Source organism: Centroberyx affinis, unplaced genomic scaffold (assembly GCF_046629955.1).
Source record: "Centroberyx affinis isolate AG114_WGS23_722 - 3 ecotype Tasmania unplaced genomic scaffold, CSIRO-AGI_Caff_v1 ptg000987l_1, whole genome shotgun sequence".
In the NCBI taxonomy this organism is placed as follows: Eukaryota; Metazoa; Chordata; class Actinopteri; order Beryciformes; family Berycidae; genus Centroberyx; species Centroberyx affinis.
In genome coordinates, this window is record NW_027279554.1 from 334,163 (window position 1) to 352,534 (window position 18,372).

Consider the following 18,372-nt stretch of genomic DNA (forward strand, 5'->3'; position numbering starts at 1 on the left):
TCTAAAAAAAATCCTTTCATCCTTTGATAGTGCCCTATATGAACCATTTGACAAAAATCACCGCAGAACTAATACCACCCCGTGGAAGCAGCGCAAATGGTTGCAGCCAGTCCCCCCTTCACACCACTAGTAGGTGAAATGAAAGGAGCGTGTCTCTTCCATTTGTCATTCGCTCCCACTCATTTTCTATCTTCAGAGAAAATAATACAATTGATTAAGCATGACTCCGATGTGAAAACTTTATTCACACAAAAAATGAGAGATGGACGCGAGAGCACAGTCTTTGCCACACACGTACACACGCACACACAACCTGATATTAAAAATTCTTGTCACACATGCACAAACACACACTTGTTGTCCGAAGTTACCTTGCTGTCATTTGTCACTTAGGCCAACAGTACACCCATTTTATCACAAAGGTAAAACAAGATTCATATGAATGATTTAGGACAATACAGAACATACTAGATGTTGAGCAGTCATGCCAAGTGGCTTCTGCTGCGAGGCAATCCTGCTTTGTCATTTGATCAATAGTGCAGCAATATTTATTAATCCTGCAACCCTTTCAAAGGAGTTTGAGTTCCATTCTTGGAGCCCATTAGCAATTCCCATTTGGACAGTCCAATACTCTGGGGTCTCTGTACACAGCAACGCAATGAATTAAAGACCCTCTACTCTCTTCCCCTTCACCTCTTTTCTTCCTAATTGGATTTTGGGTGACTGTTTTGTGCAAACAACTAATGGATGTTTTTGCTGAAATCCCGTCTTCATCTTAAAATGTCACCCCCACACTCCACACCTAAAACCGCAGAACAGCTTATCTAATATAGCTCAGCGCTCTAATGTAGTCTTCTCAACATAGTTTTGACATTAGAAGTGCTTCATTAGTGAGGATGATGTAAGAATTAGTTTGAATAACTAGTAAAGAATTCAGTTAACTAAAGAAATCACAGATCTAGTCGGTATCAAACAACTTGACTTATACAATCTAATTTTTAAAACAGGTAACATATGAGACCCCTGTTCTCTGAATGATATCAAGGAGATAGCTCATGCGGGACACACCCTCTCACAGAATATATGCTGAAGCCCTGAATCATGGCTATCAGGCCTGTCAGAGCTTAGTGGGTGCATGGTCCCGCTGATTTATCTCAATACTTAAATTTGCATACTTCTACAATGGCTTCATAAATGAAAGTTCAGACACTCACTCATCCTCTGGGTAAGACCTCTGTGGTTTGGCAACTGTACGTCATGAGACTTTAGTCAAAAACACAAGTGAGTAGTAACCTTAGCAAAGCCAAACTGAATTCATGAGGTATAGACAGATAGCATTTGAAGGCTTCTAACATGCCTGGCGGTGCACAGGGAATGAGACAAAACTGTTTTAAAGGAGAGGAATTGGAGGACCTCTGCCTCAGTGGCTCACCTGTATAAAAACCTCAGTTAAGTCCCAGGGCAGGACCTATGCCTTGAGAACAAGGTGAAGACAGCAGGCTCCTTTTATAAAGTGACACACGATTGTACGTCCCCCGATCATGTTTGGTACCACCAACACCATGTTGGACCAAGACCATGTTGTTACAGGACAAAATGGCAGCCAAAAACACCTTAATAGCGGAAAGCAATTGAACAATTCCTGGAGAGAAGAGCCAGGATGGATCACTAGTAGGCGACAAACCTGCATCACACCCTTTACATAGCAGCCCACTTGAGACGGCAGAGACTTCTTGAGGAGGGTGCTGTGGCACTCTCAAGCATGATGACCACATTCAGAGGCAAACCCATCTGGGAATGACGTAAAAAGATTGATGGCAGAACTGATATGATGGCTCCACTCCACAAAAACTTTGGGATGAAGCTGCCACTCCCAGTGCCAGTGAGGGCTCACCCTTAGACAGTAGATCTGTTTAAAACTTCCAACTTAATAGATGTTTGCTCCTCCACAAATCATCTTCCGTGCCATTGAGAGAAGCTGACAGGACTAGCTCCCTTTCTGGGGATTTATGTACGCCACTTTTGACGTGTGGTCTGACCTTATCGGGGCATGGTGGCCCCTGAATGTGGAAAAAAGTGCCTGAGAGAAAGTGACAATGTTGATGTCTGTCAACCACAGTGAGACCGACGACACGTCATTCATCACATCCCCTTTGTTGACCACTTCTCATCCATGCAATGATTCACTGACAGCCTCACATCAAGAGTGACTCTCTCCAGAATTGAAATTTGTGACAGAATTTGTTCTCACTCCAATTGTACACTTTGGTTTTGGTGTCAAGATGCAAGCTAAGTGACACCACCGAATCCTGAATGTCCTGCATGGTGAGGAGACCAAGCTACACATGCAGGTGTGTCTTACACATGTCCAGTATGACACCTTTGTGGCTAGCTGAAACACAGAGAGACAGTTGCTCAAGAATTCCATTAAGAATGTCTTCCTTGCTTGACTTTGACAGGTTGGGGATGTCCAGCCATAGAGATCTTATTACTAAACCCATAACTTATCTGAAAGTCCCAGCAATGCACTTAAGAGTCCAGATGGTGTGATTAGCCGAGCAGTGAAGCTCTGTAACCTCATCATTGTCCAGCTAGCTAGCTCCATCAATAAGCTGCAAGGAGGTGCAGCCATATTGATTGAGTGACCAGACTAAGCTGCAGTCTTGTAGTCTGTGTTGTTCTCATGGCTGCATGGAAGTAATTGCTGCGTATGAGGCAGCTTGGCCAACTCCAGGTGCTCCACCACAGATCGGTCCAGGAGGGTGGGTTAAACCATCCTAAAACCTCATTACATGCATGTCCAGGTTAGAGTAGCCAGACACTGGCGGGGGCTCTGACTGTGCCTCAGGCAATGTGCTTTAGGCAATTTTATGAAGTCTTGGAAGATTGGCACACAATGACAGGCAGAGGGGGAGCAATGCTGGGAAGTTATTCCATCCATCTTGAATCTCTTGATGGTGGGCGTGGAAGTTGTAAATGTAACAACAATGTGTGGGCCACACTGCATGTGTTAACTCAGTGAAGAGAAAAGCAAAATGAGGGCTTAAATTTCTCTCTAGCAAGAGAAATCGAAGCAACTCAACGGTCCTCAGTAGGATGAACCCTGGAATTAAGCAGAGAAGCTAGCTAAATCCCAACAAGGAAAGCTGCAGATTGGATTTGTAATGCAACATGAGTGAAGAGGTGACAAATGAGAATTTGTGGCTCTACAGGTGCATATAAAGCAATGGAGTCATGCACCTGTTAAACCCTGATAGGTCCACTATGCCTACTATTATCATTACATCTAATAGGCCTTCAGTGTAATACTCATAAGAATATCTGTCCAGTGTGAGACATTAACTGATTCAACTTAAGGAAAAAAAAAACATTAACACAGCTTTCATTTGTAGTACAACCAAGGGATTTAAATCTGCTTCATTTGCAAATGATTGTTGCAAACTGTATACTTCAACGGTATACGTCTGGGTGTACAGTTACTCAGACACACATACTGCACACACACTAACGCACACAGCCACACACAAACACAGTAATACTGCCTAGTGTCATCTAATGCATGGTTAGAGTTGATACTGCATCATCAATGTGTCAGTCAGTCAGTCCTTGCTGGAGCGAAGGTTAGAATTACCGCAAACATCGCCCACAGTGCCACTGCTCATGTCTGACTGAACTCCTTTTATATGGGGATCATTGCTGACAGTGGCTCTCAAAGTGGAGTCTGGGGACCATCAGGGGTCCTTGAGGAGGTTCTAGAGGGTCCCCAGCAAAATTGAGAATAGCTTAATTTCGCTATTATTTAATTCACTAGAAATTAACCCAATTAGAGAATGCAACTACTCTCACCCCTATCGTCTCCCCACATGCAGTCTAGACAGTTTTACCACTCAATTAAAAACAACAACAATCTTCCACTGATCTCAGATATAGAACCATCAAAGATAGAACAGTGTCTAACTTGTTAAGCAGCTTCAAATTGTCTTTCAAACTGTCAAACTTGTTTTCCAGATATATTTAATTAATTACACTTATATGTATATATATATATAAATATATCCTGAATGACAGATAGGTATTGCATTTATGGACACATCTGTTATTTGTTAATTATCACAATGTCGAAGCACGCAACATGAACGTGTACTTGAACTTGAACTTGATTGGCTGATCAGACAATGTCACTGCCCACGGATGAGTCTAAATCCCACAAAGAGTTGCTTCCTTTTACAGTTTACAGTTTAACCATACTTTGTACACTGTAATATTTATTGGAGAACAAGTATGGCACATTTGTCATTACTGCATTGGGAACGGATGTGATGAGACCCTGGTCAGACTGAATTAAGTGTTGCTTCCTTTTACAGTCCAGTTTCACATTTCTTACTAAGTAAATTGTAATGTTTTTACTTAATGCATTTGCAGAACGTACAGAGTACATGCTGGTCTTGATAGAATAGAAAAGACAATAACCTATAATAAAGGATATGGTAGGAAGCTGGTAATAACATAGGAGCAAACAATTCTTCCTTTTATAGTCCAGTTCCAGTTTACTACTGGATAAATTGGAATGTTTTACATAGTACCATTGCAGAACATACTGTACATTGTACATGTTTGTCTTAACTTAATTGAATATGATTGTCTGATCAGCCAACCACATGTATATGCCCTAGCCCACTCCATTAAAACAGTGGTGTAGTTGTCCCTGTTGCCTCTGAAAACCTGCACTCCTACTGGCAGAGGATCATGTTCCTGTACTGTAGAATATCTCCTGTATAATGACTCCATGCCCGACTAATGTATGTAGAGATATACGTTTTATAGATATACCCTGCCTTTGGGCTTTAATATGCCGCCAACAGTTTGTAGATAAATTGGATGTCACCAAAGTACTGTAATTCTATTGTACATAACATTCAAGCTGTGAACAAACTTGTTGAAGGATAATTCTTGTTTTATATGATATTTGCTTTTTAGCTTGACATTGATTATGCAAAACTGGAAAGCACGGTTTGGTTCTCTGGCAATTACTAAACATCAGCAAAATTGAGCCAAAGCTAATATGAAGTGATTTTAAGAGTCATATAGTATAGGCCACCATGGCATCTTAAATAATACTTGGCCAAATCACCATATGTCAGTTTAAACCTAAGCTAATTGAGTACTGACCTGTGACTTCTGTTCTTGAGAGATTCCCAGCACAATGAGGAATAATTTAATTTCACTATAACTTCATTCACTATGAATTTCCCCACTGTTATTATCTCTCAACATACAGTGTAGACAGTTATATAATTCAATACTAAATAAACAACAGCAAAAATCTTCCCATACAGGTTCCCTGGGATAAACCCTTAACAAATGGGGGCCCGTATCACTAATGTGTGTCTATTTGGGGTCCATGTGATAAAAATATTTAAGAACCCCTATGCTAGAGAACCAAACCTTGTATTGCAGTTTCACCTGGTTCTCAAGCTCTTGCCTCCTTCTGTGGCCTGTCTGGCTCTCGGCCAGGATCTCCAGATGTCTGTAGAACCTGCTGGCTAAACCTGGCTGCACCACCGCTGAGACAGCTGCTTTTCACAACTTGCCACCAGCTCCAACATAAAGGATTAACAGTTAACGATTCTAAATAGAGTTTCCTGTTATCAGAAATGTTTGTGCAAATTTGGTATTTAAACATTAAACAGGACTAGTAAGTCACCAAGTAATTACAACTGCAACTAACTAGGTAAATGCTTAAAAAACAGCTGAATTACTGATTTAATTAACTTCTTTATTGTCCATCAATTCCACTAACTATCTTGAAGGTACTGAAGGTTTAAACTGACCATAGCCCAAGGTTAATTGTGTGCTTTCTAGGCATTAAGAAAATGCTATGACTTTTCTTAAATAGCAATTGTTCATGGTTTGTTGCTATGGAATTACCAGGATCCTACCATCAATTAAGACAAACATGTACAATGTACAGTATGTTCTGCAACGGTAGTATGTAAAACATTCCAATTTAATGCAACAGTTGACTGAAACTGGACTATAAAAGGAAGAATTGTTTGCTCCTAAAGGATACGGTAGGAACCTAGTAATAGGTTCCTACCATATTGGATTTCCTATTCTACTAGGACCAGCATGTACTCGATATGTTCTGCAAAGGCACTAAGTATAAATATTACCATTTACTGGGTAAGAAATGTGAAACTGGACTATAAAAGGAAGCAACCCTTTATTCTGACCAGGGTCTTACCACATCCTTTCCCAATGTAATAATGACAAATATACCATATATGTTCTCCAATAAAGATTACAGTGGACACAGTATGGTTAAACTGGACTATAAAAGGAAGCAACATTTAATCTTATGGTGTGGTAATAATAATCTACTTCATTTTATGAATTTATGTGAATACCTTTCCTAATTGAGTGCAAAGTGCTTTACAGAGGAAAACATAAAGATTAAACAAATAGAAAGTAAATCTTACAGAAAGGGGTTACTTTAAATGATAAAGTAATCTGTAAAATATGATTTAAAGGGGTTTAAAAGGAGGGCAAAGATGCTGCTAATCCTGATATGGCAGATTGTTGCAGGATGTAGAAGCTTTGAGAAGGCACGCTAAAACATCTGCTATTAAAAGGGCATCAACACACTCACATACTTGTCCATGCATTACTTTAAAAGTGATTCAGAGGGTTTTAAAAACAACCCTAAAACTAACTGCAGGGCATTGCAAAAAGGCGAGAAACATGGGTTGTACTATTATATTTTAATTCGTTTTTCTTGGTTATATTTAAAAGCTGCAGTCATTATTGCATAGGCAGAGGCAGTCCGGAGAGACTAAATAGCTAAAGTTACAAATAATTACAATAGTCAAGATGAGATTAAATAATGGATTAGGGTTTCCAAATCACTAAAAGAAAGAAAAACTGTGGACAGGCTGAAAGGCAGTCCGGCTCCAGCTCATACTGGACTCAAAAAATGACTCCTAAATTCCCACAAGTAGGTATTACATTTGGATTGAGGAGGGCAAAATATTTTAGAGTCTGGGATTTAACAACGTCAGGGCCGAAGATAAGGGCTCCAGACTTGTTAGCATTTAACCTTTCTCATTATAACTTAGCAAGCTGCTTTGCATCACTGTACCCATTTTAGGGGATTTGCTGGTCACTTTCATAACCAAGACAATTTAATGTATTATAGGCATACGCTACCCCAATACTAGAAAGAACATTTTTCAATACATGTTATTTAAACTTCATCTTAAATTGGTCAGGAGTAACAGATTACATATAGCAGGATTGCAGTTATATGATCCCACAAATTTGGTAACTACAATCTTGAAAAGAGGAGGGATCTTGGTAGATGTTTTTTCAGTAAATTCAACCAAATGTATTTGCTTATTGAATACCATGGAGTATTAACTAGGCTAAATTCACTGAAATGTAATTCATATCCATCCCTTGGCACAACAGTGGGATGGTGGTAATTTCAGGCTTGTTTGATAGCTGAAGATGTTGACATTTGAAAGAGCAATAAAAGTGTATGCATCTGACCTGCTTACTCCTGGTGCTGGGGAAGTGTTGACTTGAAGAATAAATGAAAACAATATGGGCACCCTGGGATAAAGCTCAACTGTTTTATTTCTCACAACATTTAGGGAGCTGTAGTCCAGTGTGTGGGTATCTGTTTTCATTCTGCAGTGTTGACAGTTAGATAACCACTGAGCCATCCAGGTGAACCACATTACACTACAGTTCTCTGGCTTACAATCGGCTCAGAACATGGCAACCTTAGGAAACCAAAGTTGAAACGATGCCATAAAAAGTAGTCCATACCTCCAGCAATGTGAAACTTACAATATCAGCTCTTACAGGCGATTTGTTTTGTTTACCTTATCGAGAAGAATCAACTGAAGTTTCATTTCATGGGAGACAATTATATTATCTTGTCATGGCCATTTTTCTATTTGTCTATTTAAAATGCTACATCTGCATTAAATAGATGTCCATATATATTGTTTCATTATATTTTTAATATTATTATTTTTGAAAATATTGTGAATCATCAACAAAAATATCAAGTGTGATTCATTTTGTCTGGATCTTAGATCATTTGGCAGACAGATTTTTGAGTAGGTCACACTACTTAATAGAGAATATTTTTTGCACATTCATGCCTTCTCATTTCTTTTTGTCGCCTTATACTTTCCCTCACTCTGTCACACTCAGCTGCACTGATACCTCTGGCACTGGATCCATTTGAATAGTTCAAATTATTCTCAAGAAGCCAGCACTGCATGGCTCGATTCAACAGAAATTTAATCTAGTAAGTAAACAATTGCTGCAGAGGAACAATGGAAGTTTAACATTTTGCAGTTATTAAGATTAAACAGCACCGTATTTAATAACCCTGTGCTAATCATTTTCTTATTTGTAGCAAAATGTGGGCGGAGGAAGAGAACAGGAAGCTCTCTGTCGCCCCCAACTGCTATGGTGGCAAGAGTGGAAAGCTGTGGTTGCACAGGACAAGGTGACTGCATGAGTGTGAAGCCTGAATGATCAGCAGTTAAACAATATTTGGATTCTATCATTATATCATGTTAACATTTTATCCCGACTTGACATGGTCATCGCAGCACTAGTTGCTCACAGTAACATGCGCAGAGAAATCACAACAGTTCTTTTCCGTTCTTTGCCACAGATATGAGGGTGTTTATGCCGCAGGTTTATACCCCTGTCACCCACACTCATGGTGAAAGTAAAGCAGCAGAGACTCAGGTGCTCCAGCTGGCGGCCTGAGCTCTAGGCGGCCTAGAGTGTTCAAGTGCACAAAACCACATGTACTGTCTCTGGACCGCACTGAGTCAAACACAACAGGCAAAACAGAGGACAAAGCTCTCCACTTATGATCAACATTTTCATTTTGCAAATTGTTACGTTGAGCACCCTCATTTGGTTTGAACCAACATGGCTGACAGATGGTACATTACCCCCTCAATGAGTCCTCAGAGTGGTTGGTATTGTATAATAAGGACAAGCCAACTGTCTGAAATGGAACATAATAATCATACCATAGAGTCATTCTGTGGTCCTCTGATTAAAAGGACTTAGAGACAAAGAAAACTGTTGATGTTAAGCACTTTGGTTTGTGAAAGTCAAAGAAAGAGTTGAGCAGAGTTGTCCCAGTTGTATCGTTAGTGTTCAAAAACAGTTGATGCACTTTTGCATAGAGCAATTGCCCTCGAATACCATGACAGAGGGCAGACCATGCACAATTCAAAATGCAAAATGCAAAATAACAACCTGACATAAGCTGTTGCCTCCACATCTGCTATTAGGCCTCCCATAAATGAATCAAACGTATTTGCTAATCCAACTTCAAATAAATAATATAACAATCATATTATAGATGGTGTTCTAATATAGCCATACTTTCCATGATGCATAAAACCAAATTCAGCTAACAAAAATAATAAAATGTATTGTAAGATTCAGAATGTGAACAATGTCTAAACACTGTCGGATAAACATGCTCGAAGATGGATGTAGATACTTGATTAGACTTAAGACCTACCAGGCCTGGCCCTGCTTTGAATCTCTGCAACTTAAAGCTAGAAACTAAGCATCTCTTTAATAGTTTTTACCACACACAAAATATTCAGTATCTATAGGTAGGGTTGGGTGGTAAAATGTTACTCAGTAATGTGTTACAGTCATATATTATTTCTGTTTCACAAATAATATTATAGTTACCAATCAAAACAGTTGGTATTTTTGTTATGAAAAACCTCGAAACATATTGAAGTTAAATTGTCCAACCCCCCCTGCCACCCCCATCCCCCAATTTGTTGTCATCATAATTAGTTGTTGTCCTCCCAGTTCTGAGCAAGCCTAGATGCAAAATGGCAAAAAAACGACGTTCTACTTAATCTGGGTGGAAGTATTCCCACTATTTTGATTTTATCATCCGAAAGGATGACAAGAACATTGTTGTTATTGTGCAGGTACAAAAATCTTTCCACTGCAAAACAACATGACGTCAAATTTCATCTGTCTGCCATCTGTCTAAACAGCATTACAACACCAAACTCATGGCAAAATAACACAAAATTGGACTAAGCAGAAAGCAGCCAACATCAGATAGAGGCTCCAGAGAAGCATTACTAAATCATGTGAATGTATGTGGATATGTGTAAAATCATCAGAAATATAGCCAGTTGCCTCTGACTACACAGCTGTTTTCCTGCCTGCTGTGCTACTATCTTATTATCTTGGTCATTCACAAAGAAGTGCACAAGAAAGGTAATTGTGTTATCCCAATTATTTAAGATAAAGGGAGGACGCAATCACATCCACACTAACCCGATTTCAGAGGTGTAACAGAAAACGAATATAACGAGTAGGTAAAAATTAAATTCATGTTATTACCTTTGAAATAATGTAACACGTGGTGAGTAATGCTTTAGTGTTTTGAGCAACAAGCCCAACACTGCCTACAATAGATGAAGTGAGGTGAAAGTTTATAGTGCATGCCCACTTACATTATGTTGCTATCCCACAGTGCACAGTACGGATTCAGTGTTCCCTGGAAGACACAAAAGGACATGATGTTTACCAACTGAATCATCATTGATCATCATCATCATCATCATCATCATTATGAATCAATTGCATATTTGTCCTTCTACATAAATCCGTTGAATGTGTTTTATGGGTCACATATGAACCATTAATTGAAATATGGACTATATTAACACACACACACGCACACACGCACACACACACACACACACACACGCTCTTTATCTCTGACATGAAGGCCTGGATCATAAAAAGCATTGTCCTTGTAATTATTGGACTGTACTGCAATGCATTCTCCTGACACTGGGTGCCTGCAAATTAATTATCGAGCCAATTAACCGCCATTGTTAGTCAGCTGATGGGAGATAAAACGTGCTGTGGCTACTGTAGCACATTCACTCAACAGACAAAAACACTTTTCAAAGGAAACTGTTATCTTTTCGACAGTTTATTGTCAACGATTATTAAAAAATGTAAATGCAACAGAATCCACATGTAATACAAATACATGTATTCGTGGACCTATACAAAGATATCGGTTACTGTAGCTCTAAAGGACAAAACGATAAGGGTGCTTACATTTGCCAGGTGAGCCAGTTCAATCTCCAAGTGGGACTCGGTCACCTTGGGCTCGGGCCTCACTGTCACAGCAATAACCTTGGAGTTCACAACTGTGTGGTTCCTGAGTCGAACAGAGAGGTGCTCAAAATCATGAAAATCGCCAAGGTGAAATGAATCAAATCGGATGCTCCTATGATACATCAGTCGTTTAATTGCCGTTGAGGGTCAAACCTGTTGAATGATTTTTTCTCAGTATCTGCTTCACTCTCTACTACAACAAGGTAAACAGAGGGTCCCACCTGATGTATTAGCTTAACCATGCTAGCATACGTATATCCCTGTAACACCCACAGAAAAAGTATAAAGGCTGAACACCATACAAAATCACCAATGTTCAAAGCCTTAACCCTGATTTTACTTTCATGATCAAACACTTGAGCTCACTTTTCACACTCCTTGAAATACATTAGCCCTTCAGGATTAGATTTAGGATCAGAGTCTGTGAGAATTTTGTGGGATATGGTGTTGAATTTGCAGTAGCTCTAAACCGAACGCTGGTTGTAAAACCTGTTCTCTTCGGATTTTGGGAAGATTTTTGCACATTTTTCAAATTTCTAGGTGTTGAATTAATTTTATTTTCTTACTCCACCTGGCATTGTATGGACTTACGGAGACTAAACCAAATATCATAGGCACAAAACAAAACAGAAGTGTTAAGAAGAGAGGTTTAAAAGCCGCCCATTACAAGTGAAAGCAACTATTCAGTGTTCCAAGAAGAGGTGCAGTGTGGATGCCAACTAGTGCTGTTCAAATGGGACAAACTGAAAACCCAAGCAAAACAGAAAACAGAGTGCAAATCAAAGGCTTGCCTGGACTGAAAGAGATGTATCTTTACATCCTGCAATTTGAACATCTGGCATGACTCTAGTACTGTCTCAAAAACTCTCGAATTGTTGCACAGTCGACAGATTCTTCTTCTTGTTATAAGCTGAAATCCATGAGAGGTTCCCACTAGGAAGAAAACTGTCAACTTTCCAAAGAAAAGTCGAGGTGCTGTCCTGCCAGAAACACTTGAGCTAAGAATATTATTAGCCTACTTTTGGTGCAAGTGATTTTTTCTTGTCCAATTTTAATATGGAAATCAATGGAGAAATTGGACAGGTGAATCTCTACTGAAAGTGCACCCTAGGTATTTTCACATATAGTAGTAGGACAGTGTTGTTTTTTTTTCTTTGAAACTTCACCAAGTGGACACTAATGCCATCCTTCACTGAACTACTTATTCCATGCAACTTATGTTTATGTTTAACCCAAATCCTTAAATTGAATTTTAGATATGATTTGAAAAGATCTGATAAGAGGTTTGTTAGCTGAAAGGACAAATTCGAATGTTGACTGGATTAGGTATTCTTCAAATTCTGCATAACAACAGCCTAAATACGAAATAACATATACAGTAATACAGAAGGGTGAACAAATATATGCTGTTTGAATTTAAAGTAATTGATATATTTACAGTGGAAAGTTCCAGAAACACTCTAACAGTCAGGTAGAGGCTGTTTTGAAGGCTGCATACACAACTCTGAATAAAAAAATCGACACTACAGCAGCTTCCAAAAACAAAAAAAAAGAAGCTGTATCATATTTCCCCTTGTCAGTACACCATAAAATATGAATAAAGAGACAAGTTGCCCTTACTTTGGTGAAGGTAGCATGAGTCCAAGAGTCTTGTAGAGAACTGTTCCCAAAATGAAGACGGGCGATCCATCCATATCTAATGGGGAAAATAAAACATTAATTAACATTATTGTAAAAATTTTATACTGATACACTTTATCTCATGATGAAATTATATGATGAATATTCTGTAGATGTTAATGTATGCAATAATGGTCACATGGCTAAAAGCCGACTCTGACTAATCAGACTTTTTACCAGCTTTTGAGCTAAAAGGCAACATTCCAGATGTCCATATATGCTTAAAATACCGTTTTAATATTTACTTAGAAATAATATGAAAAATCTTCTTAAGTCAAAGGAAACTTTTAATTGAGAGCAACACTCGGCTAATATGGACAAAAAAAAACTGCCAACATGCAATACCAATACATTTCCTGTCAATAACACATTAAGAAATAACAAAAGTTATTTGTACAATTCCTTGACAAGAAATCATTTCTGCACCTGATATAGACTTTGTTGACTGCTGTTAGAGAAGTGCTAAACCCTTCTTTAGATTCAGCTCCTTTTGCTGTCCAAATTAGAGTGGCTGGGATTAGGCAGGTGGCATAGATTCCAAATCAATCCCTTGTTTTGTTATCTTTGATATATTCCAGATAAGACTGATTACACCAATTAACCAAATTGTCTGGCTTTGGATTGGTATATATTCTGGCCACTGGCAGCGTTTGAAAGGAAGCTGAGAATGCTGAGTCAATCGAAAACTCAATGGCTGAACAAGCACAGGCAAGCAAACAGGCTTTGTTCAAAGTCTGGATACATTATTTTACATTATACAAATAAAGGGTGGTACAGTATAAAACATAAAGAATAATCTTCTGCATTAGACTGATCTGTCTGTTTGGAAATCTATTTAAAAGTCTTCAGACAATGCAATTGACCTAAAATCATTCAGCACTTGCTGAGCTGTCATGATATTTATTTTCCATTCTACAGTAGAAACTGTTGTAGAATCCTTCATTATGCTTTCGTCTTGCATTAATCCTGCATTGACAGTACAGTTTCCACTGCAGCCTATGTTTCTCATATGTTATAAAGAACTGAGCAGGAATGCTGCAAGACAAATGACGTGATTACATGAATTTGTTGCATATTTTGGCTCTGAATCCTGAAGCAAGACGTGGTGGAGCAACTGTCGGAAGGATCTGTTCTGAGCTGTAGTCACATTACCTGCCGACTGGGAAACAAAGAGGCCCTTTGGGATCACCACTTTATCTTCTGAGTTCCTGGCCCAGTCAACCATGCCTTTACGACCCTTCATGGGGAAGTTGATGTCAGTCATCACAGACACTGCTGGAAGTCTCTGGATGCTGGCCACTGCAGAATGAGAAAAAACAAAACAAAACACTAACATCAGCATCAAAATACTGCGGGATGCACACTGAATATTATACTGTATGAGTTTATGTTTAGGAGTTTTCGGTATTTGAAATGTGGCAACGTAAACTATGCTCTCTTTTGGAGTATTACCCTATTTTGCCCATTTACCCACAATTCAGTCTCCAATGAAAAATTACCTTTCACATAATGTATTTTCTAACTTTCTAACTGTGAGGATCATGCACACACATACATACAACTAATGAAAATCTTACCAATAAAATGTATGACAGTAATGTGCAACTAACAGGCATATACAGTATATAGACACATATTTATGTATTTTGTATGTATTTTTATATATTTACATATCTACATATTTCCATATACTGTACTGTGTATATAAATGAGGAGACTGACTTGTCTCCTCATTTGTTTATACATTTTCAAGAAAAGCTGCACATAGTACATAACCACATGTGAACGCAACATTTACTCATTACTCAATCTCATTATTCAACCAGCTGTAAAATATCAAGAACCTGTCCAGGTCCAGCTAGTGTGTGAGACGTGATTTATTTTTAATTGATACGATGTGAGGTTTTCCACCTGTTTTGATAAAGCCAAACTCACGGCTCAAAAGCTTACACCCAGGAAGCCCTTAAGGTATTCATGCACACACACACACACACACACACACACACACACACACACACACACACACACACACACAGGCACCAGAAAGCACAGAATCAAAGATACACTTGGCATCTGACAAGCGGCAGACAGGTAAGCTCCTTAATCACTCTTTCCTTTTCTCACCTCCCTGTTGAGTTGCCATAAAGGGCCGGTCCATGCACTAAGGCAATGACAAGGAAAATTCCCGGGATCAACTGAAAGGGACTCGGCATTACAAGGCGAGGATAAAGCTGTACTGCAGTGTTCTCTACCAGGTATCACATCTAGTCCCAGTCAGGTGGCACTCCAGCGAGGGGAATTTGAGGCTAATCCTGCCATTGATGCAAAAGCGCTATTGTTCCTTGTGCTCTGCCAATAATACTATTTGAAACCTGGCAAGAATCCATGTTTGAGTGAAATCTGTGACAATGGAGGTGTGTGTGTGTGTGTGTATATGTGTGTGTGTGTGTGTGTGTTGTGTGTGTTTGGGACGATCCAACAGCAGGCATGAAATCACAGAGCACCATGGGACCCGCCAGTTGCAAAGAGGGTGGTTCACAGCACCAGATGTTGTGAGCAGCAGTGGTGTATGTGTGTGTGTGTGTGTGTGTGTGTGTCTGTGTGTCTGTGTGTGTGTGTGTGTGTGTGTGTGTGTGTGGAGGAGGGGTGGCATTAGTCATGGGGCACATTGTGAAACACAACAGGGGACTAGGAAGACAGTCTTTCAGAATGCTGGGTAATTCTGCAGGTAAATGAGGCTTTACACTCCACTGATGGGCCTCGAAAGCACAAATAAAGTGATAATTTGGGTTTCAAATGCTTCCAAAAAAAAAGATGCAACACACCAAGAGTGTTTTGTATGGCTTATTGTCCCCAGTGGGAATTATAGCATTGCCCAGTACATCTGCATGCATTCATGAAAGGCTCAGCATTAAATGTGCAGGTCAAACAACATAAACATCTGTTTGTGACAGAAAAATGGATGAGCATTTGCATATATGTGCTGTAAATGTCTATTATTTAGCCTGTTAAAGGTTTGCATATATTTGCAATTGATCACTACTATTGTCAAAATATTCTCTCAACCATAAAGTGCAGTATTGCAACAAAGCAGAGCTAGTAACAAAAACGTCAACAGTGTGTGATGTATTCCATTTCCTAGCAGTATTTAATTTTGCACCATGCCCCGAGCTTCCTCTGTCCTCCAGGCGTTTGCTTGTAAGGAGAGGAAATAAGTTGCTGAAGTGGAGAGCTTTTGCAATCAAGGTTATTTGGCTAAAAGTAGCAGGACAGAGGACGATGCATTGGTGACAGCCAGTATTTATCTCAGTGTCAAGAGGGTGCCATAAATTAGTGATGAAATGATGCCGCAATATCTTACTCAGCCAGATGCTTTCCTCTTGGCTTACACCAGCGTACACACACTACTTTCCATTCCTTTAATCGAAAGGGCCAAGAGGCAACCGGGGTGCTGTGTTTTGTGCTGAAATTATGGCCGGCTACCAAAGCATTTGCTATATCCAGGGATAAAATAATTGACCTGAAAATTATGCTGCTCATGTCTCAGCTCTATATTGTCTCAATGGATTTTGGCATATCAACTCCTAGTCCTTTGACATATTTCGAATGCACAGTTCTGTTTGATGACAATACATGCAGTTTTGACTCTAGGGCTACATTTCTGTGAGTAATGTATAATATGAATAGAATGTTAGAGGTGGAAATTACTTTAGGTGTATATGTTTCATATATTTATATGTACAAGTACAGGAATGTGTACAAGGCTTTGTAGTGTATGTATGTATGTATATACAGTATGTAGGCCTATCTGTAGTAAATGCATATATACAAATACAAATAGGCATACATATTTCTCTTAATGGGTTCAAATTGAAAATCTAAACAAAATTAAATAAAATCTCTCTTCATGTGACATTTACAACACCCTGCTGAAAGACTGGGTCAGTTATTCATTTCAAAAATCCTCCCTGCAAGACTCATAATTTTCTCCAGCAGATAGCAAGGTTCTGGCTGATACTAGCCAGAGGCTGCTCATTACTGCTAGATCTTCAAATAATTGCCCCAAAGCCAAATGGCTCCTCAGGTCTGGGTGCAGAAATCAGCTTCAGAAATCTGCAGTCCTACAGCAATGGTGGTGCAATCTGGAATGTATTTGAATTTATCTTATATAAATGAAATAGTAGATTTGCACATGTTCTTTTAGAGTTCAACGACGCTTTTTGGAATGATCCGTCATAACTCAAAATGCAAGTCTGTTTTATTCTAGTATGTACAGACATTAAAAAAAAACAAACAAACAAAAAACTTTCACAGCCTCAAAATATGTTTAAAATTAATTTCTAGTTGAGCATAATCAGATCAGAGGTGTTGTTTCAGTTAATAGTTTTGACCGTTAATTATAGCGCCCCCGATAGGCCAATCAGAGAATGTTTTTTAAAGGCTAGAACACAGTGCGAAGATGCATCATCCCTTCAGGTTTTGTCAACACTAGACCAGTGTTGTCTGAGATATCACCTGAGATATGATGTTTGACAGATGGGTGGATGAACACAGCCTGATCCAGAGTCCCTCCCCCATATTTCATCATGTGGAGGGTCATGTGGCCGATTGATGTGTCATATGAGTCAAGTATTGGGTGTTCAAGTATATCTATGCAATACATTGTTCTGCTATTCTAATGGTATTCTATATTCCATATATTCTTGTATATATAGTGCATTTTTCATCAGTCTGTCTAAAGTGACAGCAGTACAATGCTCTCCCACTAAATATTAACTTATGTGATTGATAAAAAGCAATTCTGTGTGTATCTGGATAAAATGTTTTAATATCAATTTAGAGTCTGCCTCATAGAGTAGATTGCATATTGAGTATAAAGGAAGGGTGTGTGAATGCTTTTTCAAGCATAAAGAAGAGGCAATGGCAGTGAGACAGGAGGACTACCATTAAGCCAAATTGGAATAGATATTAAAAAAAAAAAAAAAAAAGGGGCATGGAAATATTCTCTCATCTGAGAAAGTCATTAATGTTTGCCATTATGAAAGGCATTCAAACCTTATTTTCGAATGTCCATTACTTAATTTGCCTCTCAGAGTGCTTCATAATGGCATTTTGATAGGTGCATTCATTGCATCATGTTTGGTATGCTATTCTTGGGAGCTTCCCACTCATCACTATGGACATAAAATACCACAGAGAGCCACTGAGTATGGGTGTTTGATATAATTGGGTCAAATGTTATCTATAGTAAAGAATAGAGGGAAGAAACCTCACTCCTCCAGAGAAATTGCCTATACCGCCACAGCTGTACATGCTCACATTCACTTGCATGAATAAATAAAGACTGGAATTCTATTATTCCATTCGAGTAAGACACCATTTGTGGCTGAGTAAGAAATGAAATGCCACAGAGACCTCAGATCATCCAGGGGGCCGCGGGATAGAAGCTAAAAGAACCCATGAGAACATTAGGGAAAA

The 18,372-nt window shown here is 39.0% G+C and overlaps 1 protein-coding gene across 1 annotated transcript in view; it reads right to left on the reverse strand.

The window, feature by feature from the left end:
• adgrb3 (adhesion G protein-coupled receptor B3) overlaps nt 1-18,372 on the reverse strand; it is a gene marked incomplete at its 5' end in the record, with an annotated part of 67,962 nt that overhangs the window by 25,221 nt on the left and 24,369 nt on the right. Inside the window, 4 exons of the mRNA XM_071522438.1 lie at nt 10,536-10,579; nt 11,155-11,257; nt 12,835-12,910; nt 14,047-14,193. Of these exons, the coding sequence (XP_071378539.1) occupies nt 10,536-10,579; nt 11,155-11,257; nt 12,835-12,910; nt 14,047-14,193 (370 nt within the window). The remainder of the gene's footprint in view (nt 1-10,535; nt 10,580-11,154; nt 11,258-12,834; nt 12,911-14,046; nt 14,194-18,372) is intronic.